Source organism: Sturnira hondurensis, unplaced genomic scaffold, assembly GCF_014824575.4.
Source record: "Sturnira hondurensis isolate 20B ecotype Veracruz unplaced genomic scaffold, ASM1482457v3 Scaffold0007406, whole genome shotgun sequence".
In the NCBI taxonomy this organism is placed as follows: domain Eukaryota; kingdom Metazoa; phylum Chordata; class Mammalia; order Chiroptera; family Phyllostomidae; genus Sturnira; species Sturnira hondurensis.
Genome location: NW_028080037.1, coordinates 933,407 through 961,364, shown reverse-complemented (window position 1 = coordinate 961,364; position 27,958 = coordinate 933,407). Strand labels below are relative to the sequence as shown.

The 27,958-nt window shown below is 48.0% G+C and overlaps 1 protein-coding gene and 1 non-coding gene across 4 annotated transcripts; one reads left to right on the top strand and one right to left on the bottom strand.

The window, feature by feature from the left end:
* Positions 1 to 73: 73 nt before the first annotated feature.
* STX2 (syntaxin 2) lies at positions 74 to 27,043 on the bottom strand. 3 transcript variants are annotated; one of them, XM_037051862.1, is made up of 11 exons: positions 26,878 to 27,033; positions 19,007 to 19,081; positions 17,639 to 17,738; positions 13,750 to 13,824; positions 12,456 to 12,529; positions 11,757 to 11,865; positions 9,946 to 10,019; positions 9,695 to 9,832; positions 7,478 to 7,588; positions 5,416 to 5,541; positions 1,987 to 2,075 (listed from the first exon to the last, which is right to left on the bottom strand). In XM_037051862.1, the coding sequence occupies exons 1-10, from the start codon at positions 26,905 to 26,907 to the stop codon at positions 5,461 to 5,463; spliced, it is 867 nt and encodes a 288-aa protein (XP_036907757.1). In that variant the 5' UTR covers positions 26,908 to 27,033; the 3' UTR covers positions 1,987 to 2,075; positions 5,416 to 5,460. The 3 variants fall into 3 exon arrangements, with proteins under 3 accessions (XP_036907759.1, XP_036907757.1, XP_036907760.1); XM_037051864.1 differs by lacking the exon at positions 5,416 to 5,541 and having other exon boundaries at positions 74 to 2,075; positions 26,878 to 27,032; XM_037051865.1 differs by lacking the exons at positions 1,987 to 2,075; positions 5,416 to 5,541; positions 7,478 to 7,588 and adding an exon at positions 7,847 to 8,171 and having other exon boundaries at positions 26,878 to 27,043.
* LOC118991374 (U6 spliceosomal RNA) lies at positions 18,852 to 18,958 on the top strand. The gene has a single exon (XR_005067401.1). It is a non-coding gene; the product is annotated as a U6 spliceosomal RNA (small nuclear RNA).
* Positions 27,044 to 27,958: the final 915 nt, after the last annotated feature.

Here is a 27,958-nt window from a genome sequence, read left to right as displayed (position 1 = left end):
GGACGTGCACCGGAGCGCCTCCCCGAGCGTCTCCCCAGAAATGACGAGGCGGAAAGTAAGCGGTTTGGTTTTCCTTTTTCTTTTAATGTAAACACGGAACAGCTGGATGATAAAAAGGTAACAAATGAACCTGTAAATACAGTTTTAAAAATCCGACTTCAGGTAGATACAGGAAGCTTACGCATGTGAATGTGTTATCTGATAAATGACTTAAATATTTAACGAGAAATCAAAAAGCAGTTCCATACCTTCGACTACAAAGACACAAATTCGGTGAGTGCTTCGAACCTAGGAAGAGTGACTGGGAAACGCAGCGAGACTCCCACGAGAGGCGAGGACTCCAGCCTGAATGTGCAGAGGAAAGGGGGCAGCGGGGGCAGGTCCTCCGCGAGAGCTGCGCCGGCGGGCACAACCTCAGACGACAGGTGTGCAAAAGGTGCACGCACACAAGCATGATCGCTAGTCAGACATCCTTCGGGACAGTCGCATCTCCACGGACCAGCGAGCGCACCCACTGGCACTTAGGGACTTGACAACGTGCTGGAGCCAGAAGGCCCCTCGAGTGGTTCGGAGTACACAGCGATGATCAGCAATAAAACGCGTAAATACAGATCTGAGTCTTATCTAAGCAGTGAGGTGTAGAAATTATAAACGAGTTCCCCACTGTATTCAGTAAGGAGCACAGCTTCTAACCTGCTCAGTATAATTCACACTTATTGTTTGGAATCGAGGGTATCTACTAAGTTTTCACACCAAGCAATGATAAAATACAGGCATGTGCTCATACAGTCAGATACAGAAGTAACAAAGGTTAACTACATTTTGGGTATCCTTCATTTAAAATTTTGACTAGTTGCTACCTTATTAGATTCTCTAATAAGATTTCATACATTTTACAAGTCTAAAGCATATTATTATAATAAAAACATTCATGAGCAATAAAAATGTTTAATTACTGTAGAGTCCTATAAACTTTGGGAATTAACTTTAAATAAAGTTCAGCAGAATAGTAGGTACTTAACAAGAACATCGAAGTGATCTACACAACAGTTTAAGAGAATTACTTGATGTCGAGGAATAATTTCCTTGAGATAGAAAGTAGTAAATCTTGGTTTTTATCACCATCTTAACTTCAGACTTAGTGATGTAAACAGGGAAACAAACCTTACTGTTAACGAACAGAGAGGAGAGACCACTGTCTTACAGTGACGCGTTTATTCTCTGGGCAGTGGAACGAGTGAGAGAGGAGCTGAGTGCAACGGCCTCTCTGGCGGATCTCAGGCCCATTAGCCCACATCAGCAAAGGCACCTGAAGGGCTTTTGGGGCCTTTGCAGCCACCGTCTCTATGCCGGTGGCAGACTCTGTAAACAACTGTGCAACGACGGCTCGACGTTATGAAGTTACCTACTTCTTTAAAAGGCAATATTTAATATATAAAAATGAAGTAAAGGTGTTAATATATTAAACAATTTATAAACATTGAAAATTACAGCTATCTTACAAAACAGCTCTGAGAAAAATTATTTTTGCTAACAGTAAACAAACACAAATTAAACATAATACAAAAGTCTCTTAATTAGCTGGGAAAACAAAAGGGAAGAAAGTCTTAGACCTCAATTCCAATGGCTTCAGAATGTAAAATATTCCGAATTATTAAACTTCACGTAACATATATTTTTAACACTGAAATATTTTTAGAAAATGAAAATTTCAATAATTCCTTATTTTAAGGCCTTTGAAACGCGTTTCACATTGTTGGTTCTGTGATGTGTAATTTAGAGTCCAAGGATGTTTGGGCCGACTCATCACATCCATTCTGCTCATGGCTTTTTCACTGAACAATACATTCTGTTGTGGGTTCTCTTTCAACCCACCAATAAAGTCAGCACTCAGTGCCAATGTCACAATGTCTAGGCTTCATTCATGAAACGGAGGATGCTGATTGGCTGCAGATGTGGTCTGACTCCAAGGACAAATGGCTCTTGGGCTACGGCTGCTATGACAGTGTTGTTGCTAGGATAATTCCAAGGATCACAAGCAAAATAATTACACAAATAATAATGAACATCATTTTCTGCAAGATAAAGAGAAACATTAATTTGCAAGATATCAAAGGAAAGAAATCACTTGTCATTTCCTAATGAAATTCTCCTGGAATTCGAGATAGCTTAAAATACCAGCCCATAATCAAGGAAGAACTTATAGGTCACAGAAAAGGGAGAGGTAGAGAAGGAAAGTTCCAAAGGCAAAACACTAAGTTACAGACACATGTACATTAAATTAAATTAATACATTAAAATACGTGTTACCAAAATAGTTACCTGTTCCTGAGGGGAAAAGGCAAATCCACTTGGCACTAGGTGGGTTTTTTCTATTGATCATAATAAAATTCCAAACTGCTATGTCTCAGATGCACTGTACATGTTTTTAAAACTTTAAATGACTATTTCTCATTTGTTGAAAAAATCTTATGCATCTTTTTACACTGAGGTATGATGCATGGGTGTCAGAAACCAACAGCCCGCTCCCTCGCTCTTCCATTGCACCTGCAGCCCAGAAGCAGGGCCACGTAGCATTTAACTATAAATTAACAAGCATCCTTGCACAGCTGAAAGCTGAACAACCTTTGGCTTAAGAAACCTAGTGTCCTCCAGGGAACTTGTCTGCAAGAAGAAGGGAAGGAAGTCCCAAAGATGAAAAGTACAATCACATTGTATGGCTCCGAGTTCTCTTCATAAAGCAGAGATTCATCATTTTAAATTACAGTTCCCAAATTCATGCTGCACTTTCATCTAAGAAATCCTATCTGCTGAAACTGCACAGCTCTAAATTAGCATTAGCACTTTGAGAGCTTGATTAATTAGTGCAAGATTTATGAAGACAGTATGGCCAGGTGCCTGGGTAACTCTGAAGTCAGTTCCTCAGAACCCACAGAGCACTACCTTCAGGACATCACCTCTCCTTCACATTTCATGGTACTTGTTACTATTACTTGTACCCTGGAAAGGGGGACTTTAGTCCCAACCACCCAGCCTCCTCTTCACATGTTGCCTTTGGAAATACTCAATAGGTATTTCCTTTGTCCTATCATACCTCCTTCCCACCAGCACCCACCTTCAGCTCCAGCACCTACGCAGGTGCCTGTTAACTTCACTCCACCTGTAACCACCTTCGAGAGCCAGCTGCCCTGGCCATGTGCTCTGCTTTTCGCTGCTCCTGGTACTTGCCAAGTGTCCAGTACTTCAGACGTGTACTTTCCTCTACACCTGGCTTCAGTGATGCTCTGAATTCCTGCCCTAAGTGCCATATATTTACAATTACTCTTTTCTAAAACCCGGCTAACAGCTCCAGCCAAATGCTGGGATGTCTCTGTGGTGGACAGAGCACACCCTTGAGAGTCACTCGTGTTCTGAGTTCAAGTCATGGCTCTCTCACCAACTGTATAGAAATCCTGGCCAAGGTGCTCCCCAGCCTGTCTCCTCATAGACAGCCGGGCACCTACCCGTGCTGTGGGGAGATCTGGGTCCCCTCCACAAAGCGCTACAGCACACCCGGTCCCCAGGGAGGCTTTGCTGAACTATTTGCTCAAAAAATAAATTAATTTTTCAAAAAGTATAATTAAAGACAGCAACCACTGCACTTGTATAAAAAAATTGTTGGTGCCCTGGCTGGTGTAGCTCAGTGGATTGAGCGCGGGCCTGCGAACCACACGATCGTGGTTCGATTCCCAGTCAGGGCACATGCCTGGGTTGCAGGCCAGTTCCCAGCGGGGGACTCACGAGAGGCAACCATACATTGATATTTCTCTCCCTCTCTCCTTCCGTTCCCCTCTAAAGATAAATAAATAAATAAATCTTAAAATAAATAAATACATTGTTGGTACGCACTTTCACGTCTGTTTTTATCAGTGAGGACTGTTTTGTGTCCGTGGGTGTTAAGGGCTCTGGCATACAGAGCGACCCCACTGCCCCCCACAGTCACACTGACGGGGGACCTTTCATTCATTGGCACTGCCAAAGAGCGCCCACAAAAAAAGCAGCCCATTCACTGGGTCCAATCTAAAAATTAATTCTATCTTAGTATAACTATATTCAACTGACCACAGTATGTCCACTAGGAAAAAATAAGAAACCACCATTATGTAGGAAAGAAAATCACACCATTTTTTGAGCAGAGCTAATAGGAAAGCAGTAAGAGTGATACATACACTTCCTGCCCAATAAAAGCGGCGTGCTCTGAGAGCCTTCTGCCTGCTCCAGAATGGGCCGCTGACAGGCTCCACATCCCAGAGTTCACTGCTAAAGAAACGCCAAGGGCACTTCTGTGGCTTTATGAGTGTGCGAACACTGCCTGGGAGGTCTCGTGCTGACTCTGCCCGCTGAGTGCAACACGTCACATCGAGAAAAAACTCAAACAGTGAACAGCAGCAGTGAAACCCGCCCCCACCAGTGGTCCCTTTCTGCTACCTCATTTGTTGAACTAAATTGCCCAGTGTCCAGCAAGCTGGCAGTCACTTTCATGACCAAACAGGGAATTCATCAAGGAAGGCTCGTCACAATCTTAGATGCCCTGGTAGCTTTCACAAGTTTAATCACAATGATTATGCCCCCCAAAATTTGAAGAGAAATAGCCGACTGGTGGGTTCTGATTTACTGCACCAGAGAACATTCTAACTCAAGGGTCAGTGCAGGAAACCGGGCCACTGAAGTTTGGAAAAGGTGCTACACAGTGAGACAGACAGACACTTTAAATAACTGAATGCCTTTACAGTCAGAATCGTTTAAGAATTAAAAGGCACACTAACTAAAAAATAGTGTGCCTTCATTTAATAAAGGAGTATTTTTAAACAAACTAGATGGATGAGGTTAGATGGGAAGTTTTCGTTTCATTGAATGTTTTTCCTAGTTTTAGTTCCAATCCCTATAATCACACAGTAAAACAATGAATAAATGTATTCACAAAGCAAGTTTCAGTTGTCGCAATTATTCAAAAAGTCAAAGTTTAAGAAATAAATGGAAATACTAAGTGTTAGTTTCTTAACTGAGAACCAACCTTCACTGCTATGGTCACTACACTTCACGAAGGAGTAAAACTACCTCCCCAGATGGAACACAGAAGCGGGAGACACCTAGGTGCCGTCAGCTGCCGCACTCCCGCGTCCATGGAAGTAATCCATGACACTTCACAAGGAAGTGTGTGAGAAGACATCCTGGGCTTGAAATGAGTGACCCCGCAGCCTGGTTCTTCTCGCACGGCGGCCAGAGGCTGACCGTCAGCGAGCAGCACATGTGCCTGGAGGACGTTAGTGCCTGCCTCCGCTGCAGGCCTACACCACTTTTAAGCATATTAAAATTGGGCAAGCACTACTATTAGTGAATTGAGAAAGTTAATAAGTATATTAGTTGATTACTTACTGCTGCGCTAGCAGAGAGGCATACACACTGATGTTATCCACATCATTATTTGCCAACTGATAAACCAATAATTAGAGCAATCACAGCAACCAGAACCACCGACACAGCAACAATTATCCACTTTTTCTGTCAAAGAAAAGCAAGCTGATTATATCATGGTTCACTTTCTATCAGCACATTAGAAGTCATCACTCATTTAAATAAAACTAGCCATGAGAACTCATTTTAAAATCTAAGTTATAGGATATCTGACTAATTCTGTTTGACAATTTTTAGTTGTCAAAAGAGTGATTTTTAATTTCAGGTCTAGTATCTGGAGTGAACTGTTACAGAACTTTAAGAATATCGGGTTCCATGAGCGAGACACCTGCATGATCAGGGTACTTTGGTCAGTTTCTGATGGACAGAGATACACAACCGACTTTTCCACGGCTATAGAGCCATGCAGCCCAGTCAGCCAAGAAATCAGTGCTCTGCTGAGAACGCCTCACGTTCTTTCGTTTCCTGCAGTTTGCCGTCGGCAGTGAGAGCCCTCCCTGCTCCCACCACACCACGTAACATCGGTCACTCCACTACAGCCACCTGGTCGCTCAGGGGCCACACCACGCTGCCCTGGGAATAAAAATCAGACACCAGGAGAGGGGACAGCCATTGTCTGAAAAGAGACAGCAGCAAAGCACCTGAGGAGCAGAACGATAAGTCAAGCCATATGGTTTCAGGCATCAGGCAATTAGTTAACAGGAAAAAAGAGCGACCACTTTGAACCAGGCATCACATTTCCACCCGGCTAGCAACTGGGAGATGCACAGACCCCATCGCCTCCTCAAGCAAGGCTCACTCAGCAGGTTTAGAATGAAGACGGACCTCTCCACCATCATTTACCTTTGCAGAACCAACACTCTCGGTTTAAATGCTCACCAGACTGATGCAATGCTGAGGTCATGAAGAAGAGGAAGGGACTGCCCCTTTTTAGTGGTGGTTTTTTTTTTAAGTAAAAGTCCACTTTGTGCCAGGAACTGGGCTAAGCACTTTTACCTATGAACCTCATCACCTGTTCTACTTTAAGGGTGAGCACTTGCCGAGCAATAGAAAAGAATGATACGAGAAACCAGGCCTGACGTTTCATAGGTAAAGAACACGTAAGACACACTCGGGAAAAGCACAGAGAGGCGCTCTGCAGAGAGCACAGACGTGCGCCCTGTCTGGGAAGGTCCGCACCCAGTCAGTGCAGGTGACTCTGCCCATGAAACCGACTCTCAGGTCTCCCAAACACGTGGGAATTCTCTCTTCAAGGCCTTTGTTGACAGGGCACTGGGCCCTCCCAGCCCGACACTGAGCGAGCGGCTCTGCAGCCCTGCAGACCCGAGCGGCCAACTTCTGGGAAGCGGGAGGCAGCCACACAGAAAGCAGCCGTTTGGTGCTTCGTCAAAGAAAATAGCCAAGAACTGCTGGGCAAAGGCACAGCGACACATGTACACAGCCTTCCAGTCCCCGAATCAGAACTTAATGCTGAAGTTTCACTGTTTTCCTAGAAGAGATTTGGCTCACACAGACAACACATTTAAGATTCAGATAAAAAAATATTCAGAGTCATTTATAAAGCTTAAATGTGGATGCTACATAACATCTTAGGTCCAGTCTCAAATACTTCTCCCAAATCAAAGGATCAGCAAATAACCTAAATAGAGAATAAAGTGTTCTTTGCCTAAAATGTATAATCAATGAATTTTAGGAGAATTTTTAATCCTGTTAGTTTCTCTCCCTCCAAATAATGACCCAAGAAACAGAGAACTCTAGAATTTAAACCCATCCAACCTAAAAAAGGGAAATGGCTCACTTTCAGTTGTAAAGGTTCATAATTAACTTAGAACACAGAAGGGTTCATATCAACATAACCTGTCAACAAACTTCAAAACTTTTTAACAAAAGAATTACTTCAGCTTTTAAATGAAACATTAAGAAATGATGTTCCTTGGAATACCTTTTAAGTCAGCTTACGTAACATACCATGACTTGAAACTAAAAAGGAAAACTCACTGTAATTCTTGAAAACCAAACTCACCCTTCTTGCTTTGCTCTGATATTTAATAGCCTTTTTTGTCTCTTCCTTGGCGTGTTCTACATAGTCTGCAGCATTCATAACATTTTTTTCTATGTTGTTGATCATTTCACCCTTAAAACAAAAAGTTTCAAACTTAGAAGACATTTTCAAATGACTTAATTATGTATCTTAAGGCAGCCACAGCATCAATAAAGGTTTCGATGAACGTAATGTGCATGGATGGGATGGACACCAAATTTCTTTTTGACATTTGTGGGAAGATGAGACCATATAAATGTAGCAATACAGAGTAATCCAAATCAATTTTTATTTCAAAAAGAACTAAAAGGGATGGACAATGATATGGACGATTAAAGACATATCAGGTAGGTTGTGAGATATGCTTTAATATGTGAACAGTCTCTCAAGGGGAGAACAGGGAAGAGGCAGCTGCCTGAGGTTGAACTAATATCTTACTACTATGCACACATAGTGTGCAAATGCAACACACAAATGCAACACACAAGGAATGGTATCTTTTCTAATGGTTAGAGAATCGTTGCAATTTCTTTAAAATATCGGTAAACTAAGAATAGCTTATGTTTGCCACTAAGTCGACTAAATTAATGAGCGAGAATGTAAAACAGGGTGAAGGCAGTGGCGTGTTTGGGGCAGGCGACCCATTACCTGGTTTTCTGTCCGCCAGCAGACATGACTGCAGCAGCAAGCAGTAGGCATTGAAGAAGGATGCACCATTAACTCACTCATCCGCCAAATGAAACTCACCGCTAAGTTCACTCTACACGTATTCTGACTTGGATGAGTCAATATAATGCAATACTAACAGACTTCAAGAAGGGAACAATGAAATGGCTAAGAATACAGCCATTTTTCCAATGGAGCTTCATACATTTGGCAAACAGCAATTAGAATTAACCTCTAAAGCAGTCAAGTCTTTAATAATTACAAAAATAACATGGTATTCTTGTTGTCTACTTGGTTTCCTTCAGAACACTTCCTGAAAACAAGAAGCTGCTGGACCAGACCCCCGACTCTGCATTTCTTGTTTCACGAAAGGCAACTGGTCTGCCCAAGTCAAACCCCATGTGGTTGTTGGTTCCTCCTCGCAAATGCAGACCTGAGTTTTACACACGTTTTCATGACAATGTTCCTCAAAATAAAGTGTTCTTCAAAAGGTCAGTGAGGCCTGTGAAGAAGGCCATCTGCCTGACTGTGTCCTCTCCCTACTGGCCAGGCAATCACAGCCGTTGAGCCGCTCACATCGAGGCCTCCTGAGGGGACTGGTCCCGCCAAGACAGATGCTGCCAGCAGTCCCCATAGGAGTGAGGTCCTGACGGACCCACGGTGGTCTCGTAGGAACCTGTCACTTCCTGGCGCTCAGCTGAATTCTAACAGGCCCTCAAACCGCTGAACGGCAGGTTAGCACCACAAGGGTCAGGGCAAACATCCCTAACAGGACGCAGCAGCTTGTACTTTTAGCCCCAATTTTACATCGTTTTAAAAAACTGCACTAAATTCTTCAGTCCTCTCACAGGGGTCTCTTCATACCCCCTTCACCCCCTGTCTGTGTTACTGGACGAAATGAGGACACCCTGTATAAGTACAAGCATTCATTCATGGATTATATCCCCTTTGGGGCTTATTCTTTCAAACATGTCTTCCAATTATTACTCTAATATGTGCTCTTCATAGAAAAGTTGAAAATATGTATTTTACGAAGAAAATGTAAATTCTCCTAGTCCCACTATTATCATACTGCTTGGTAGATTTCTTTCCCTCTCTGAATACTATTTTATGTAGTCAAGTTCATGTCACATGACATGCATGTGAGTCATGTGTTGTGTGTCATCCATGCAACATGTTACATGTTTGTACATGTGCACACAAGATTTCATGGCTCCCTCAACTTGAAATTCCAGCACAATATTTGTATATTTCATTAAAAATCTTCCATGAACAAGTTTATGTTCCCTCTGGCTGCCTAACAGGCTGTCCTCTGGACACATCATAATAAATAAATTGAGCCAGTCTCTTATTACTGAAAGTTTAAGCTGTTTCCAGCATTTCAGCCTTACGTTACAATAACATAACAATTAACTTTTCAACTGTGAGACTGTATCCAAACTAATGGCTTTCCCAGGAACACTGGAGCCAACCAGCAGGTGGTGGAGATGCCTGTTCTCCGTTTCCGAGAAGGAAAGGCGTCTGCAGTGGTACCTGCGTCTCCACAAACATGGCCATGTCCATAAACATCTCATGCAGCTCCCGGATACTGGTCTCCAGTCTCATGATGTCTTTGTGACGTGCCTCAATTTCATTGAGAGCTTGTCTAGTAACTTGGGAATCTGATATGATCTTTGAAAGACAAAAGCAGAAGAGAACTACTGATGAACTTAAGAGTGCTTTGGCGGCTACAGAGAGGCGTGCGTGCACATGCGCGCTGCGGCCACCGCCCGCGGGGCACTCACGTCGGACGTGAAGATGGACGGGTTCCCGCTCTCCAGCATGGCTTCCAGCTCGTCGTCGGTTGTGGTCTTCCCAGCTGAGAGGTGAACAATTAAAACTGCACTCAGAATGTGACGCCGTGTAAAAACGACTTTCCACCCTAAGTCAGCAACCAAAAGCTGAGTTCCTAACATTTCTAAACAATGTTTTTCTAACCTTTTGAATATATAGTATTTTCTTAGACAAGTGTTAATGGCGAGAGAAAGTAATGTAAGACTGAGAAGTAGGAAGGGCTGGAAAACACTCATGAAAAACCTAACTGAATTGCAGTGAATAATAAAATCTAATTTTAGGATAAATGAGAAACAACTATAAGGAAATAGATAACATAATTTTTCAGCACATCAATTTTCCAGAAAGTTTTAACTCTGGCTTATAGAAAAAGAGGGTAAGCTGAATTTAGCATATTTTAAATGGACGTAAATAAAGACGGCATATTTAGAATCAGCTGCTTTAATACTTCCTATGTTTTGGTTGTTAATATTTTACCTTGAGTTTCATGTATTAATGCTCTCTGGAAAAACAAGTAGATAATTACTATTTTTCACAATTTGTGCCACAAAACACAAAATTAAGTGAATAACATCATAATAATTAAACTGTCATTGACGTGAATATTGACTGCAATATTACTCATAATCACCAAACAGTGGAAACAACCCAAAGGTCCATCGCCGGGTGATGAATGAGAAATGACACATGCATGGTCCATCCACCTGATGGCACGTGATTCAGCCGCAGAAAGGGATAAAGTACTAACGCCTGCTACAGTGGGGGGCTGAACCTTGAAAAAACTGTGAAGCGAGAGAGGCCAGGCACAAAGAACGTGTGATGTATGATCCGGTTTATACGAAACATCCCAAACGGGCAGATTTACAGAGACAGAAAAGTAGGTAGGTGGTTGCCTGGGGCTCAGAGCATGGAAACGGAGGGACTGATAATGGGTGGATGTGGCCTTTTGTTTGGGCTGATGAAAACGTTCTAAAATTGACTGTGCTAATATACGGGGTGGGGCATAAGTAGGTTTACAGTTGTAAGTACGAGAAACAGTTTATCCTATTATTTATTCATTATCGTCTTCTCTTCCATGTGAACAACTGTAAACCTGCTTTTGCCCCACCCTGCCCTAAAAACCACTGGGCACTGGATGTCATCCTCATGGTATGTCGGTTATGTCCCCACGAAGTCGTTAAAAGGGCATTCAGTGAGGTTCACCTTCACGGCCGTTCCCCACTCCCCAGGTCCGTGGACGCCGCCCGCGCGGTGGGTGCGTCATGGCTAAGGAAATCCATCTTTGATAATGGGTGTGAGCAAAGTGCCGTGAGTCCAGGGAGATGTGAGCTCCATCTCGCAAGACTGACCGCTACACAGACCCCCGGGAAAGGCAGTCGGGGCCAAAGGGCAGTTGCCGGCCACTCCCCAGGGGAGCAGAGCCCGAGACCCCTGGGGGGCCACCTCCCAAGATGAGGCAGGAGCGGTTGGGGAACAGGGAAAAGTGCTTGAAGAAATAATGGCTGAAAGTTCTCCAAATGTGATCAACACTCTAAAGTAATGGAAATCAGAAATTATTTAAAGCCCACTGGCCTAGAATTTTCGGAAGGACACAAAGAAGGAACAGGCTTGGGATTCAATGAGCAAGAAACTACGAAAGGGCTTTAGGTTTTGTAAGATTGGAAAAAACAGATGGGATGGCTTTTCTGAAGTTACAGTACTTTGACATCAGACTTTAAGATGGAAAAATGTTTTTAACAAGGTAGCCTTTTCACGTACTCACTTATTTCTAGCTGACGCTGTATACGCCCTTTGCTCCGCTCCCGGAAGAGAGTCTGTGCTTCATTATATTCTGTCATAACTTCCACAAACTTTCGAGATAGTACTGAATGCTATTAACATACGAAAATTAGATGAATATATAACGGTCATTTATTCTCTTGAAAGTGACGTATGAAGCCTCACATTATGAAAATTCCCACCGTTATGCCACCCCTTCAAATGGAAGGTAAGAATGGCAGCGACTTCCTGCGTAACAGGGTCCGTGCTAAGAACCTGCCATGCGTCGTCTTACACAGTTTCACAACCACCGTCCTGTGCTCATTACCCGCCACTTCACAAAAGCGAAAGCCACGATTAAGAAAGGTCAATTAGCCTATGGTGACAGGCTGACGGACTGTCCCCAGGGCCTGCATGCTTCATGACCACTCGTCACGCAGTTACGCAGTCTGAACCCCACACTGCCGCCACACACACCTCCGAGAGGCGAGGCCTCGGACACTAAAAACAAGTTAGATAATTCTCCGCTTTTGCACACAGAATTCTGTTGATGGGCTAAATAGATTTTTTCTTCATAATAAAGAGATACTGTATCTTTTTACGCAAAAACCTGCGGATTACTATCTCAGTAAAGATGAAATTATTTGGTAGTTGAAAGAAGAGAGTGAGAAGACTTCAGCCTGGGTAAGGGTGGGAAGCGAACCTGCGTTCTCCGAATGCGAACATCCACGGAAGTCCGGTGCCCGCTCTCATCCTGATCAAAACTTTGTTCAATAGCTGGAAACAAACAGGAAAGAGTTACCTTTTACACGAAAACATGGACTTCTTCCAGCCAAACCTCCAAGTGCTCTTCCTCCTTTTCAACGCCTCATAAATGTATGGGTCTTGGTAATAATCATTAATTATTGGTAACATCACAAAATAAAACCAGATGTTATATGTAACCATGTAAAAGAAAAAAACACCTGAATTGATCAACCCTGCAGAACCTAACTACCAACCTACAGGAGGCACAGAGGGCCCTGGGGCCTGTTCAATGACATTATGGGGGGAAATCAGCGAGCCCCTGAAGCATGGCAAATTCTGACAGACAAACGTCCTGGTTTCTCCAACCACAAGAAAAGGTGCCATGGGGACAAAGATGGAAGCAGAATCTGGTTTTTAAAAACTCTAAGGGACACACCAACCAATCACAGCGTACGGTCCTTATTTTGAAACCCTTATGTTTTGGAAATACACACTGAACTGTATGCTGCTGAGGTCGCCGATGTCTGTGTGGGGTGGGAGTCACTGAGAAGGGCAGCGCTGCAGGGTGTGGACGCTGGGTTGTGACAGTCACCACCCGCTTCGAGAGGGGTCGGAAATTTCCCATATTGCAAAGCCCTTTTTAGTCTTCAGAGATTTTCTTGACTTGAATGCCAGTTTGCAAAAGATAAATACAATGTCTTTCTACCACATTAAGAAAACGCCCGCTCTGTCTGCGTCCTACAGGAAAGCCCTAAGCCTCTCAGGACCCACTGCTGCTGGAATGAGCGTGGAGCACTGTAAACGCAGCTGAACAGCACCAAAGGTTCAAAAGGACTTGCTGACCGACAGGTCCATTCACGCACCAGGCAGCGCGTTTTAAAGGCTACCCACCTTCTCAGGGATCTGCAAGTTACCCGAGAGTCAGCGAACACACCGGAGATGCACGGTTTGTCAGCAAGTGCCTGTTCTTGTGGCCACGAGCGGGTGCTCCTCTGAACTTAAGGGCTACCGAGCATCTGGTTTAGCTCCTCATATGCAGTCTGTTCAGCTAGTGGTTTAAAACTTCCAGGGAAATGAATGGCTTAAACGGAAGGCTTACTACCCCAAGTACATACATACAAATTGATTTTAAAGTGCTCACAATTTTACCTTTTGAAAGTATAAAAGAAGTTCAAAATTATAAAGGAAAAATGGTAATTACCCATAGTCCCACCATCAATGATTAAGCATAACCAAACCTTTAAACTTACACTTTAACTTGGTGCGAATTTTATTAGCTGTTTTCTTGATTTCTTTGTTCAGATCTTCAAGCTCCTCTTTGATTTCTTTAAAATTAAAAAAAAAAGTCATCTGAGCTGTAATATCCAACATCAGTAACGTCCAAGAAACTCAAATGGGGTATCTGGTAAATGCCCAAGTGGGTGTGTTTCTTTAGAAAAACCGCGGGTGGCGCCAGCGGTTCTCAGTGCGGTTCCTGAGCCAGCAGCCTTAGCGCCGGCTGGGAGCTCAGGAGAAATGCACATTCTCGGGCCCGCCACCAGGCCCACTCCACAGAACCTGCTGGGTGGGGGCCAGACCTGAGCTCAGCCCTCCGAGCGATTCTGGCGCACACCAAACCCTAAGACTAGCTGGTATACACCAACTAAGAGATGAAACCGCACACCAAATCCACTGCTAATGCCCAGACTCAGAAAAGGAAAGCAGAACTTCAACCATGTTCTGGAAAACGAAAGTCTCCAGTTTGTTTCCTCTTCTGCCCCCACTAAGTAATCACGACAGGCCGGTTCCTGTGCTGTGGGGGCAGAAGCTAATGCCCTCTCCAAGACCCAGCGCTATGCCGAGAGGAAGAGCCAAGCATGGCGTCTAAGCGAGAGCACACACAGAGCAGGAGAGATGGTGCTGGGACCTGGCCCAGAGAGCACTTGACGCTGGCCAAGGGCACGACGCGCCGGACTGTGCGCACAGGTGTGAGCCCCTGAGAGCTGCAGAAGCAAGGGCGGGGAGACAGAGCCCCACTCTCCAGCTGGCATTCTGATGCCCGGGAGCACTCGCCTCTCTGGACAAGAAAGCAACCAGGCTGGGGCACGCTCAGGAGAGACACAGGGCTCCCTGCTGAGGGGGCACCTGGAGCTCAAGGGCGAGGGGAACACCAAGGGGCACTGCCACACTTGACCCTTTAAGCTACAGAAACAGGTCTTAAGGTACATTTGATAAGAGTAGCATTTCAAGTCACTGACAGAAGAACAGAACACTGAGAACTTCCCCTTCCAGCAGACAAGGTAATTCTGATCAGTCCTCCAGCTGAGAACAGTCAGAAAAGCTGGACCAAATATTTGTTTAATCTGCTTAATCCTGGAGAGGGAAACCCAGGGAGGTGAGCCAAGCCCGGCAGTTGAGGCAGCGGGAGAGGCCGGGCCCTGGCAAGCCGAGTCAAGCTCTGGGTCAACTGTGGGATCTGGAGTCAGAGCTGTCGGGGCCCCGACACCTGTCACAATGTGTAAGGTCACCGCTGAAAAAAGAAAATACTACCAGAGGACTCAACTTATTGTCACCTGTTTTCATGTACAAAGCACAGTACTCAGTCAGAAATAACCCGGCGAGCAACGTGAAAGTCAGCAAAAGTAAACCCAAGAAACACAACAGGCACCGAGACCACACGCACAGGCACAGACAGACAACACTAGGCCCGAAGGGGTAAGATACAAGGTCATGGATTTTGTCAGAAAATAGCGCAGGATACAAAGGAACCAAATGAAATTGTAGAACTGAAAAACACTGTAACTAAAAACAACCCAACAGGTGAAGAGAGGAGATTCGGAGTAAAATGTACGGCGACGTGGCAGAACAGAAAACGGGGCACAAGGGACTCAGAGGGAACAACGGTCTAAAATACACACCGTGCAAGTCACAGAGAAAGAAACAGCAGAGAATGGCACAAAGATAATTTCTGAAGAGAAAATGGTCCAGATTTTTCCAAAACTGCCAAAAACCATCAATCCAAAGAATCAAGAACGTTATGAAAAGCAGGATAAGTAAAAAGAAAACCACATCTGGAAACATCAAAGTCAAATTCCTAAATGCAAAGACCAAAAACCAAATGTCTTAAAAGCCACAATTAGGCAGCTAACTTTAAAAGGAAAAGACAATAGAAAAATATCTTCAAAATCTTCATGGTGGTGAAAGAACTTCCAAACTAGATAGACTCCTATACGAAGTAAAAATATCCTTCAGAAATGGAATTAAATAAATGTAATTTCAGACTATAACACAACCTAATTAAAAGTGTTTTTTGGAAAGAAAAAGGATGATCCCTGGGTGGCGTAGCTCAGTGGATTGAGCGCGGGCTACAAACCAAAGTGTTGTTGGTTCGATTCCCAGTCAGGGCACATGCCTGGGTTGGGGGCCAAGTCCCCACTTGGGGGCGTGTGAGAGGCAACCACACATAGACGTTTCTCTCCTTCCCTTCCTCTCTCTCTAAATATAAATAAAAATTTAAAAGAAAAAATTTTTAAAAAGAAAAAAGATGATCTCAGAGGGAAATTTTGAGACACAGGGAAAAACAGGGAGCTCTGTTATGGGGAAATATGTGGATAGGTCCAAATGCCTATTAATTCTAGAAAACAACATAAAATATAAATACACATATATATTACTTCCATCTATCACATATAAATGACAATAATAGCAAATAAGTAGAAAGAGAGGCATTAAAGTTCCCTAAGTCCTTTGTATTACTTAGAAGTAGTAAAAATACAGATTTATATTAGACTTTAACAAATCAAGACTGCATACTGTAATCTATAGCACTAACCACTGAAAGAACAAACAAGAAAGAGGATCTATACATAAGCCAGCTAATGGGGGAGAGGATAAAATTCTTTAAAACCAATATAAAAGAAAGTGTTAAAAGAGGAAACATAACATAGACCAAGAAAAATAAAAATCAAATAAGGCCATAAATGGTAGCTCCAACATATCAGTAATTCCAGTAAATAGACCAAAAGCACTGATTAAAGACCCCAAAAATGTGAAATCTGGATACAAAGGCAAACCCCACTACATTCTGTTTACGAGGTAGGAGGACCATCTGAAATATGAGGAGGCAGAATGACCGCGGGAAGAGGGGCGGGCTCTGCGCCTGGGGCGCAGCTGTCAGAGGAAGCTGGTGGGTGGGGCTCTCCAGGCAGAGGAAGGGGCCTGAAGGCGCAGGCGTTCCCAGAGGGACGTGTCTTTTGATAAAGGCTCAGCTCACCACACCAACAGCTTTTATCTGCAAAGTGTCTGGACTGGGTCCAGACGGTCATAAAGGACATCATGGGGACAACTGGGGAAACGAGAATTCGGGCCGTGGATGAGATGACAGTACTTTGTTGATGTTAGCTTTCTGAATTAGACCATTACACTGTCACTACGTAAGAGAGCATCCTTCTAATTAGGAGTTACAAATAAAGAAGATTCAACAGGAGACGGAACAGGAACTTTCCTGGGCAAAAAGACCCCGCCCTGTACAGATATCAATAGTGCAGCAAAGCAGTCTGAGGACCCTCTGTGATCCCTGGCTCCCCCCGCCCACCTTCCTGGTTCCAAAACCGACCAGCAGGTGGAGGAAACACCTCTTCCCCCTCGATGCCCCGCCCTGAAACGCCAACTGCTGACTACCACCGACTGCTGACCACCAACCACCTGCTCCGTGCCACCCGCACGGACACTGACCGCAGCACGCCCCACCCTGCTTCGTCTGTTCATCTCTGAATGTGCTCTAACTAGTGGGGTTTTCAGAATCAATCCCTACTCAACATGCATCCGAACACGAAATTCTCCTTCCTGCTCAGCTGTGAGCACGCTCCAGGTCGAAGGTCTGATCGCGGACATGGCCCAGAGTTCTGCAGAGTCTCGGATGCACTGGACATCTGGCTTTATCTGTAAGTGTGTGGACAGTACCCGGCGGTGGTTCCCCCTGGCTGGCCACCGACGCCATGGCTCACGGGACCACTCACATGGGAGTCGCAGCTGTGGCCCACTGGGTTCCAGTGGGTTTGACCAACTCCTAGCTCCACTGCCTGTGCAGCAAGGGCTGAGGCCTCTGTGACCCGCAGCGAGAGAGATGGGCCCACAGACGGACAGACAGATACAACTTACTTCCTTCTGGGTTTGGTGCAGAAAGAATGATGCTGTGGTTTTTCTTTACTTCTTCCACATATTGAGCTATCTTAGATATACTGTTTCTAATCTCCTCGACCTAGGAGAGAGAGAGAAAGTCACCACCAGTGGCAAGTGGCGAATTCAAGCTTGTTACCGCTTTTCACGTCTATGAAGGAGAGGGTGACAAAGGGAAACGGGTGAATACTTACACACGGAGAATAAGCCACTTCTCATCACACACTGACATTCACTTAATTCAAAAAACATGGGCCATGTTAAGTTAGGCAATCTCAATCAATATCCACCAGCGCAACCCATTAGGTGGTAAAAATGTTCAAGGCGAGACTCGAGTATCACGACGACGCCAACCCAAAGCACTGGACTAGTGATGCCCGTGCTCACGCAGGACTCGTGCATGGAGAAGGAAGCTCGGCCCACGGCCTATGTGGGCAATCACAGCACCTCACCAGGGGAGGTGTTTGCACTTGGTAAGGCGGAGCCGTCACAGTTATTCTACTTTACCTCTAGTGGTCTGACGGTAAGACATTCAGTACTCGTTTCTGAATGTTCTCATTAGCAAGATCTGTCCAGGAGGGGTCATGTTACCTTCCTAAAGCTCCGCAGCAGGCTGAATCATGTCCCCTGAAATGCCCAGGTCCCAATCCCTGGCACCAGTAAAAGTCACCTTGCCTGGCAACAGAAAGTTTGCAGACGTGACTGAGCTAAGGCTAGGGAAGGGGAGACGACCCTGGGTCCTCCAGGGCAAGGTGGTGGGGGCCTCGGTGTAGCCCCGAGTGTCTTAGAAAAGCAGGTGCAGTTAGAGCTCCCGAAGGGGCCCCCGACCCAGAAGCAAGAGCTGGCTTTGCCATGCAGGGGGGGGGGTGTGGGGGGGCAGGGGATGGCGGCTCCCAGCACTGCTGATGAGCACGGCCCGGCCCTCACCTGGGGTTCACCCAGAGCAGTGGGAGACACATCTGTGCTGCTTCAGACTCGGAGTCGCGGTCACTAGGCAACCAGGACACCCCCCCATATTCAAGAGAGCAGGACACCCCAAAGCACATCAGCAGGGGACTGGGTAGATTCGAGGACTGTTTTAATAACACTAAAAATTCCTAGAAACTCATGTAATTCAAACAGCAACTCTTAAAAATTTTAGTGTTAGTGTTACTTCAAATGGGACATCAGTGTAAGGCTGGGGGAAGAAAAGCCTGTGCTCGCTTCGGCAGCACGAACACCCAAAGCGGGACGACACGGAGGAGGGTAGCATGGCCCCTGCGCAAGGATGACGCGTAAATCTGGGACGCGTTCCACGTTTTTTAAAAAAAAGGAAAAAAGTCTGACTGGATTTCATCGGATGACTCTTACCTGATGGAAGAAATCGTCCATAAAACGGTCCTTCTCCACAACGACAGTGGCGTCCCCGTCGTCATTTTTCCTACACTGCAGCAGAGAAAGGGAAACCCAGGTTTAAAGCCTTCCCACGGGGGCACCCCCAGTGAACTAAGAGAGCAGCCCGGGGCTCAGCCCTCGAGAGCACACCCTGCACCAAGCTCGGCACGAGCCCCGCGCTCCGGACGACGTGACCCGGCCACGTGTCGATGCAGCAGCAGCCGCAGCGAGAGCAGGCGGGCGCTGGGGCCCTGGGGAGGGACGCGGAGCAGCACGGCGCCTTTCCTTCGTCCTCAGTCCGTCCTCCACAGGAGGCAAGCCACTTTCACCCACAAGAAGTGAAACTGCTCACACTGCAGTTTCCTATAAAGACGAAAATGCTGACACCGGAGCCAGCTGTCCTGGAGCACGTGACAGCTGTCCTGCACTTCTGCTCCCATTCTCCAGCAGAAGCGGCCCCAGGTCTTGCCCACACTAATCAGTGACCACTCTGCAAGGGGGCGGCGCCGCCTTAGGAAATAAACCACGAAGAAAACCACTCTCATGACCACTGGGAAGAGCTGGGATGACATGGACCGTAAGTTTAAAATCACATACACCGAAGAATAAAGAACAAGGAACCTTCTAGGCCAATGGTTCTCCACCCTGAGTTGCATCAGAAACCCCCAGAAAGCTGGGTCTCTGGCTCGGCAGGTCTGGGATGGGGCATTCTGTGCATTACTGAGCATTCTAGAATATCGCTGCATCCTAACGCAAAGCCTCTACTGGGAAGAAAGCCACTGGGGACAGGAAACAGTCACACCAGACCCAGGAAGCGCTCGGAGCACCTAAAGGTGAGCCGCAGCAGTGGAGGGAAGTCTGGGGGCGGTGACACAGAAACGCAGCAGAAACCGGCAGTGCAGGGAGGGACCCGTCCTGAACACACCAGATGCTCGGTTCACGAGCCAAGGACACATCTGGTGTGTCCTCGGGGCACACCAGATGTCAGCTCACGTCCAACAGAAAGCTGCAGGGATGGGTTTCAGAACGCCCCTGGGAAAACTGAAGTCTTAACTGTTGAAAGACTGAACTCTATGTAGCATTACTGATGTACAACCCAGGAATAACCTGGAAATGAAGTTCTACTAAAATTTAACAAGCATCTGAAAAATTTAGTAAGTGTGGCAGAACCCACAAGAAACCCTCTGTCTCCCCGTCCAGGGCCCACTCTCAGGCAAATGGGTCTGGCCTACAATCAGCCAGTCTCTCAGGACCCTCAGGAGGGTGCTCAGTGTTGCCTCCCAGCCTGGGGCCTGTCGAGGCGGCGGTCAGACAACTCTGGGGCGGCAAAGGAAGCGCTGTGTTTCTCTAAGACAAAAGTGCACTCGTGTACAAGGGCCTTTCTGAGCCGATCTCGACGACATGGCCTCACCAGGGCACATGACGCATGGAACGAGCAGTTCTCACGGAAGGAGCAGGGTTTACGCCGAGACCACTGCCCACGCAGGCTGGGGCAGAGCCAAGGCCCAGAGGCGCATGGTGTGCACCCCGCTTGGCTCGCCAGCCCCGTCCTGAGGGGTTCTCCTGCAGTGCCCGAGCCACCGAGCCCCTACTGCCCTCACGTGGCACAGCTGTTGAGAACGACCCGCACTGCTGAGCGCACTGCATCTGTACCGTCAACGAGACAAGTGTTAGGAGCTGGACTGGGTCCCAAAGGGTGGGCCCTGGAGCCCGAACCCCAGGCCCTCCCCACATGAGCCACATATGGAAAGGGGTCTTTGTGGACGGATTAACTGTGATGAGGTCACGCTGACCACAGGACTCAGGCCCTCACAGGAAGGGGACAGGCCTGCAGTGACGCCTCTACAAGCCCAGGCACACAAGGACTGCCAGCACTCCAGGGAGCCAGGCAAGGCCTGTCGGGACGCTGCCTCCAGCTCCAGTGGGAGGGTGGCCCAGTGGGCACCCGATCCCAGACCTCTGCTGTCTGGAGCTGGGAGCTCCGTGTCTATTGTTTTGGGACACCTGGTTTGTGGCACTTTGTGTGGAAACGGTGTCCACCGGCAGAAAGCCCACGCCGTGGGGGCTCCCAACAGTCCAACCCCGCGCACCCTCTCCCAGCCAGCCCCCAGGCGCTGCTCCCAGCCCAGGGCGGCCTCGCCCTCCCCTCCGAGACAGTGCGCTCCATGCCCATGCGGTCCGGGCCCTGGTTTCACCGTTCCCCTGCGCTGTCCATCTTCTGACCTGGGGAAGGGTGTCTCTGAAGGCAAGGATGGGTCTTGTGCGGCTCGGGGCCAAATCAAGAGAAGGAAAGGCCACCCTGTGAGCAGTCCCCTCACTGTGAACTCACCCCAATAAGCACGGGGAGGGGAGAGGACGGACAGGCACGTAAGGCTGAGAAGTGCATCCGCCCACGTGATCCTCGTGGGGACCCTGTCTCCCCACGGACTGTCACTCCCAGATCACAGCTGCCTGCCTTGTTTTTGTCTGGCTCTTTGCTGCGGACCATTACAAACGCAAAAGAAAATGGGAACAATATGGAGGCAGAGGGGAAAAACCTGGGACAATTCTAATAGCCTAATCAATAAAATGCACTTTTAAAATGTAAGAAAATAAATTAAAATGTTAAAAAAAAAAGAAGGAAAAAGAAAACAGGAACAACATACTGCGCCCTCGGTGTGCCGGTCGCCTGGGTCCCACAAGGACTACCCTATCCTGTCTCACCTGCACGCCCACGGTACCCCCACTCCACTCTAGGTCACCCCAGGGAAAGTCCCCCGCGAAAGATGCCTGTTGAGTGTACAACCCGGCTGAAAACCCAAGCTGACTACCTCCCCTGCCCCTGCAGCACAGAGACTGTCCCCTACCTCAGCGCCCAGGAGGGATGGTGACCAACAGAACAGTTTCCCCAGGACTTCTCCCTGCCCCCGCCCCCGCCCCGACTCTTGGAACCGCACCCCCCGCGGGATCACCGCTCCCGGTCACTCGCCTGCTGCTGGACCATCTGTTTCTCCACCTGTAGAGTGTGAAAGAGCCGGGCAACTACGGAGATGTTTCTTTCCTCTGCTGTCTCTTTTTATTTGTCGTTTTAAACCTTTACTTATATTTCTTATTTCTATCTCAAAATTGTTAGGTATTAGGAAACAGACCCAGGAACGCTGTTTTCGCTTTTCCGATCATAACAAAAGAAAACAGAGTACAAGTACCATACTAATGCTGTGTAACGGGATGCTCGCTGAGGATTTTAGCAGCAGCTAAAATTAGCTAAAAGAAGCACCACAAATTAGCAGGACCCAAAGCTGGACAGACCGCTGGCTGTTTTCTCCATGTCCACGTATTCAGGGCCTTGCACCCAAGTGATCACTGTGGGGAAATAAACTCACCGAGACTGAAACACACACAGTGGTTATAGTACCTTTGCTGCTAGAATACATTTTCTTTTTCAAAATAAAATCATTTGAATAAAGGAATATGTGTGATTTTATATGGATAGAAAGGTGACTATTGGCCAATTTGTAATTACAGTGCCAGACGTAACCTTCCGTCCTCACAGTTTTGGATAATTGCAGTTCTGTGCCCTGTGGGAGCACGTGACACTGGTTCAGGTGTTCATGTTTTCCACAGGTTTGTCTGTCACTAGTAACCCACAAACGCCACTTCTCGGGAACCGCGCCCGCACGGAGGAAGCCCTGTACTGCACAGACCGTCTGCGAGCCAGTGGGCGTTTTTCCCTCGGGTGCACGTACAGACTTCTTACCGCTCACTTCTGCGCAGTACCGACCACCAAACTGGTCACCTTTCCCCTTCACAGCCCCGTCCCCACCTCTGAGCCTTGGGGTTGGCTGACCTGCCTAGAGCACGCTCCCCAGACCGCACACCTCACGCAGGGCTCAGCTCAGAGCTGGCGCCCTGACTGCCCTGTGCACAGCGGCCCTGACTCACGGCCCCCAGAGCAGTCCCTGCAAAGGACACTTAATTAATCACAGCTGAGCTGTCTCTGGCCAGAAAATGGCCTACAACATTTCCCAGGAGCATGACCTCACTTGGCGTCATGCCTAAAACAGTGCCCCCCAGCAAAGATCAGCTGAACAAATTAAGTGGAGAGCAAAGAGATGAGGGCTGGAGCTAGGAGGAAGCACCAAAAGGACAGAGAGATGGAGCACGGAGACCGGGCGGGTGGGAAGGGGCAGACCAGCCAGCTTGCCACGGGTCCTCGTCTCTCTGCAGTAGGTCCGAGGGCCCAAGTCCACCCTCCGTCTGTGCACCAGCCCACCTTCTCACACACCTCCCTCCCTGTCTGAGCGCAGCACTCTCCCTTGCAACACAACGAGCCTTGAAGACAGCAGGTGCCACTGTTGGGTCCGTGTTTCTTAGCACGGGCATCTCCAAACGGGAGCACACGACTCACCGGGGTGAGTACAAGCAGGTGCTCTGTACCGACACCCCAACAGGCTTCAGAGCTACATGGAAGGTGCATGTCTGCCCTGGAAAGGATGGATGGTCTGGGGGGTGCAGGAGCAAACAGGGAGCACATCTCTGCTCAGAAGGGTTTTATTTCTGGGGACGCCAGGTTGGGAAGACTTCCGGGGCTGAGGCTGCAGGGAACGGGGGGCAGCTGTCCACGGGCTTCCCGTGGGGGCAGCAAGGGCAAAGCCACGGAGGTGGGAGGGCTGGTCAGGAACAGGAAGTGCATCTGGTGACCGACCGAGGTGACAGTGGGAAGCACTGTGCTAAAGGGGAAACCCCTTCGCGTGCTGGCTATCTCTTAGGGCTTCTATTCCCGAGATTCGGAATGGACTTGAGGCTAAAAACAGGAAGTACTAATCTGAGTGAATGTAGAGGTTCTTCTATCTTTAAAAAAAAGAATACATTATCCATGCAAACATATTTATTATGTTTAATAGAGAAACTATAGATTTAAACTGTGGGAGTTGTCTGTATGATGATAACAAAATATAAAATGTTGGCAGGACTGAGTAAACCCTGAAATTCTAAACTCTAACCATATGCACTTATACAGTCATAAATATATTTTAAAATTCTGACTATTTTAAGTTTCGGTGAAGTAGTTAGAAAAAATGTTTTATTTTGTACACTGGAATCTGAACCTTTACTATATAACACTGCACTACATGTGCAATCTGAGCTCTCAAAAAGTAACTAAAAATACCTGGCTAGTCTCTCCTGCCCTTTAAAAATTATACTTGCAACTCGTCACCTTGAACTCAGGGACTGAAAGTAATAATCTCATCATTCCTCTAGGGGCTACCAATGTGTTTGTTATCCTGCACACAGTTCCCACAGCTGAAATCTGTACTCTCTCTGTCCTTAACTCTGATAAATAATAAATACAACCGTTTACATATAAAAACTTTTTGGAGTCACTTCTTGTAAAATCACCAGTCCTCTTGGACTCACACCCTAGAGTGCATTTCATTACACCTCTTCCTCCCCAGTCCATCCACAGCACGTGCCCGGTTCCCACAGGGGTCTCCCTGCACCATGCACACTGCCTTGCCGGGACCTGGCACTCAAGGGTCCTTTGGATGAGTGGTTATTTTACTTTTTGAAAATCAGAAACACCTTTGTGGACTTAGAGTCTAGGAGATGTCAGGCAAATCACTTAAAGTTTGGGCACCCAAGCGAACTGGTGGCTATAAAGAGTCACAGATTAGAAGCAACTAACTACACCTGACAGATTGTTTTGGACAAACCAGTTACGCCTTTCCAAATACTTACAAGTGACCATCTCTTTCTCATGAGAAAGCACCAACAGATAGTAAAGGAAACTTTTGGGAGGCAACACAAATATTTTGTCGGTCTAGACACAGTTGATAAGGTATTTTTAACTACTAAAAATTAAATATTAAAAGTTATCTAGGAAAAAATAGCAGCCAATTAGAAACACACTTGTGAGTAGACATTCAACTACTCCACGAGCTACTCAGAAAGGACACATTTCATGGGGTTAACTCATACCTGGTAACTTTCAGATGTGTTTTTAAATATTAAGTTATTAAACCTCAAGCATGTCAAATTCAATTTTAACTTAATATTTTATAGTAGAGAGAAGGCTGCTCTTTCTAACCTCCTGAAAACACTCTTTAAAAACTAAAAATATCAATAGCACTTATAATTAATTACATGGCGTTTTCCCTCCCCACCTTCTCCTGGAGTGGCAGAGGTCAGCCTATGTTTCACTGCGCCCTCTAGAGCAGACAAGAGGCATTACGCTCCCTATTTTATATACAGGGAAATTGAAGTTCTGAGGGTCTTAAAATTATTTTCCAGCAGTAGAAAATCCACTTATTGGCTCTACAACGACTCAGCCTTTCATCCAGAGCCGGATGATACTGGACAGCCACCTGTAGCTCTACAATTCTAGGTCACAACAGGGTCACACGTTATACGTTGCAGTGGGGGCTGGAACACACATAAACAGTGACGAACCACTGCCTTTCCATGTTTTGCCAATCAAACCAAGAAAGGCTGCTTATGTATTCCACTGACAGGTCTTTCTCACAATTCCCCGACAGCACACCAATTTGGCCGTGTTCCACCAAACGGTTATAGCTGTGGCGCTGAGCCAGCGTCAGTGTGTCCGCCCTACACAAGCACCTGAGCCCCCCCTGGCTCGCTCAGCGGGCCTTCTCCTGAGTGAAGCAACGACAGTAACTTGCTGTTTAACCTGTTGCTCACTGGTTCTGCAGATGTCAAAACATTAGAGCTGATAAAAAGGGAAGGAACCAAAAATCGCCATGAAGAAACTGTTTTGCAATATGAGCAGCAAAACTTTCATGACCCCGGGTCATGGCACTCTGACCCGGGGACATGAACTGGCTCACGGAGCTCTGACCCAGGGATCCTCGCAGGACCCCCCAGGATGCGAAAGACAGCCTCAGAGCCCCTTCTCTCCACTGTCCCACGGCGGACAAGTGACCACCTGCAGTCCAGGAGCCCCGCAGAGAAGGTGATTCATTGCGCGGCACTGGCCATGGATGCCGAGGGCGCTGGGCCTAGCAGCCTGCGCTGAGACTCCATTTGCGCACCGGGAAACAAAACGTTACCAGCGTGACCGGCGTTCATTAATGCTTGTGTTTTTAACTCGTCCACATTCTCTCAGCAGCCACCTCAGTGTCGCGGACACGGTGTCATCTGCAGTGTGGTCACCGGTGACACGTACAAAGCATCGGCGGCCTCGCTCCTCAGTGACCCGCCCTTCTCACGATTGTAAACGGCAACTCACCGACACGTCTCCCCGGACACCGACACCCCCGCGGCGGGCGCACTGGAGGCTGGGCAAACACAGCCCGGCTCGCGGAAAACAAACTGTTTACTCGAGCGGCAGAGGAGCGGCTCTGCGCCGGCCGGTCCCCCACCCGCCGCCAGCGCCCGGCGGCAGGCGCCCACATGGCTGTGCCGGCCCGAGCGGGGCTCCACCGCGACCCCAGAGCGCCCAGCACATGCAGGGCCCTGGTCGCACTCTGCTCCGGGGCGCGAACACCCAGCAGAGTAGGGCGGTGTGACCGAGCGGCTTAGGGCAGAACGCAGCCCGCGGACGGCAGAACGCGGCTCAGAAGAGGGGTTCAAGGCCCGGCCCCGACACCGCCCGGGAGTCCTCGCAAAACTCAGCTTCCCCGTTTGTTGAAGCGCGGCCCCTCGGCTGTCCGAGCGCCCAGGACACAGCGGACACCGCGCCCCCCGACCCCGCCGCGCGCCCCACGTCGACTCCCAGACCCCGCGAGGCCGCCCCACCCCGGCCTTTCCCGGACGCCCACCCTAGCAGAGTGCGGCCCTAGCGCCCCCGGCAGGCCCCGCCCACCCCGCCCGGCCCTGCCCGAACCGCTATCTGCCCGCCCGCCGCTCACCGCCGTCAGGTCCGGCAGCCGGTCCCGCATCCCCGCGGGCCGGGCGTCGCGCCCCGCCGCTCAGGCCTGCCCGCGCTGCCGCTTCAGCCCGCCGGTCGCCGGGCTTCGAGCCGCGCCCGCCCGCCGCCTCCCCTCGGGCCGGCGCTGCCACGGCAACCGCGCTCGCGCGCTCTGCGCATGCCCGGCCCGCGCCGCGCCCGGGACCTCGCAGCCTGCAGGAGCCTTCCAGCGGGAATGCTGCGGCCGGAGGGGCGGGGCCTGATGGAGGGCGGGGTCTGGAGAAATGGGGCGGTACCTGCTGGGGATGGGAAGCTGCGAGGACTGAGGGAGGAGGGGGCGGGGCCTGGTGGGGAGGGGCGGGGTCTTTTCCGCGGCGGAGCAGGGCGGCTGACCTCGAGTTGTACTCCGATGGCCTCTTGGCTGGGCCAGGCGGGTGTACCATTTGACCCTTCTTGATTTGTTATCGTGTTTGTGCTTTCAACATTCAACAAAAGAATTTTTTAAAGATTTCCTTTATTTATTTTTAGAGAGAGGGGAAGGGGGAGAGAGAAAGAGAGAACATCCATTTGCAATCGGTTGCCTCTGGCGGGCCCCTACAGGGGACCTGGCCCTTAACCCAGGCATGTGTCCCCACTGGGGGCAGAACCAGCAGCCTTTTGGTTCACAGGCCAGCGTTCGATCCACTGAGCCACACCAGCCAATACTCATGTTCTTTCTTTCTAAAGCCGTGACAGTTTTGATAACAAATGTAGCCAGGCCATGGAAATGAGCTGGGTGAACCTTTCTATATACCCTGATCAGGCCTTCGCCTTAGGACCCACAGCAGGTCTCTGTGCAGGAAGGAGACGAGGTTAAGTAATGCACGCAATGTTTAGGGGACAGTGTTTAAGAACTCCATACAGCGCGTGAGGTGGGAATGTGCAGAGTTCTCATGCCCGATCTGTGATACTGGCGGTTCGGACTTGCCAAAGAGAAGCCCTGAAGCGCTTCCTTCAAGGCAAAGAGTGAGCCCAGCGCAACGATATATTTAGAGACCGAGAGGACGCGTCCCCATCTTTTGCTACAGCATGCTCTTACAATT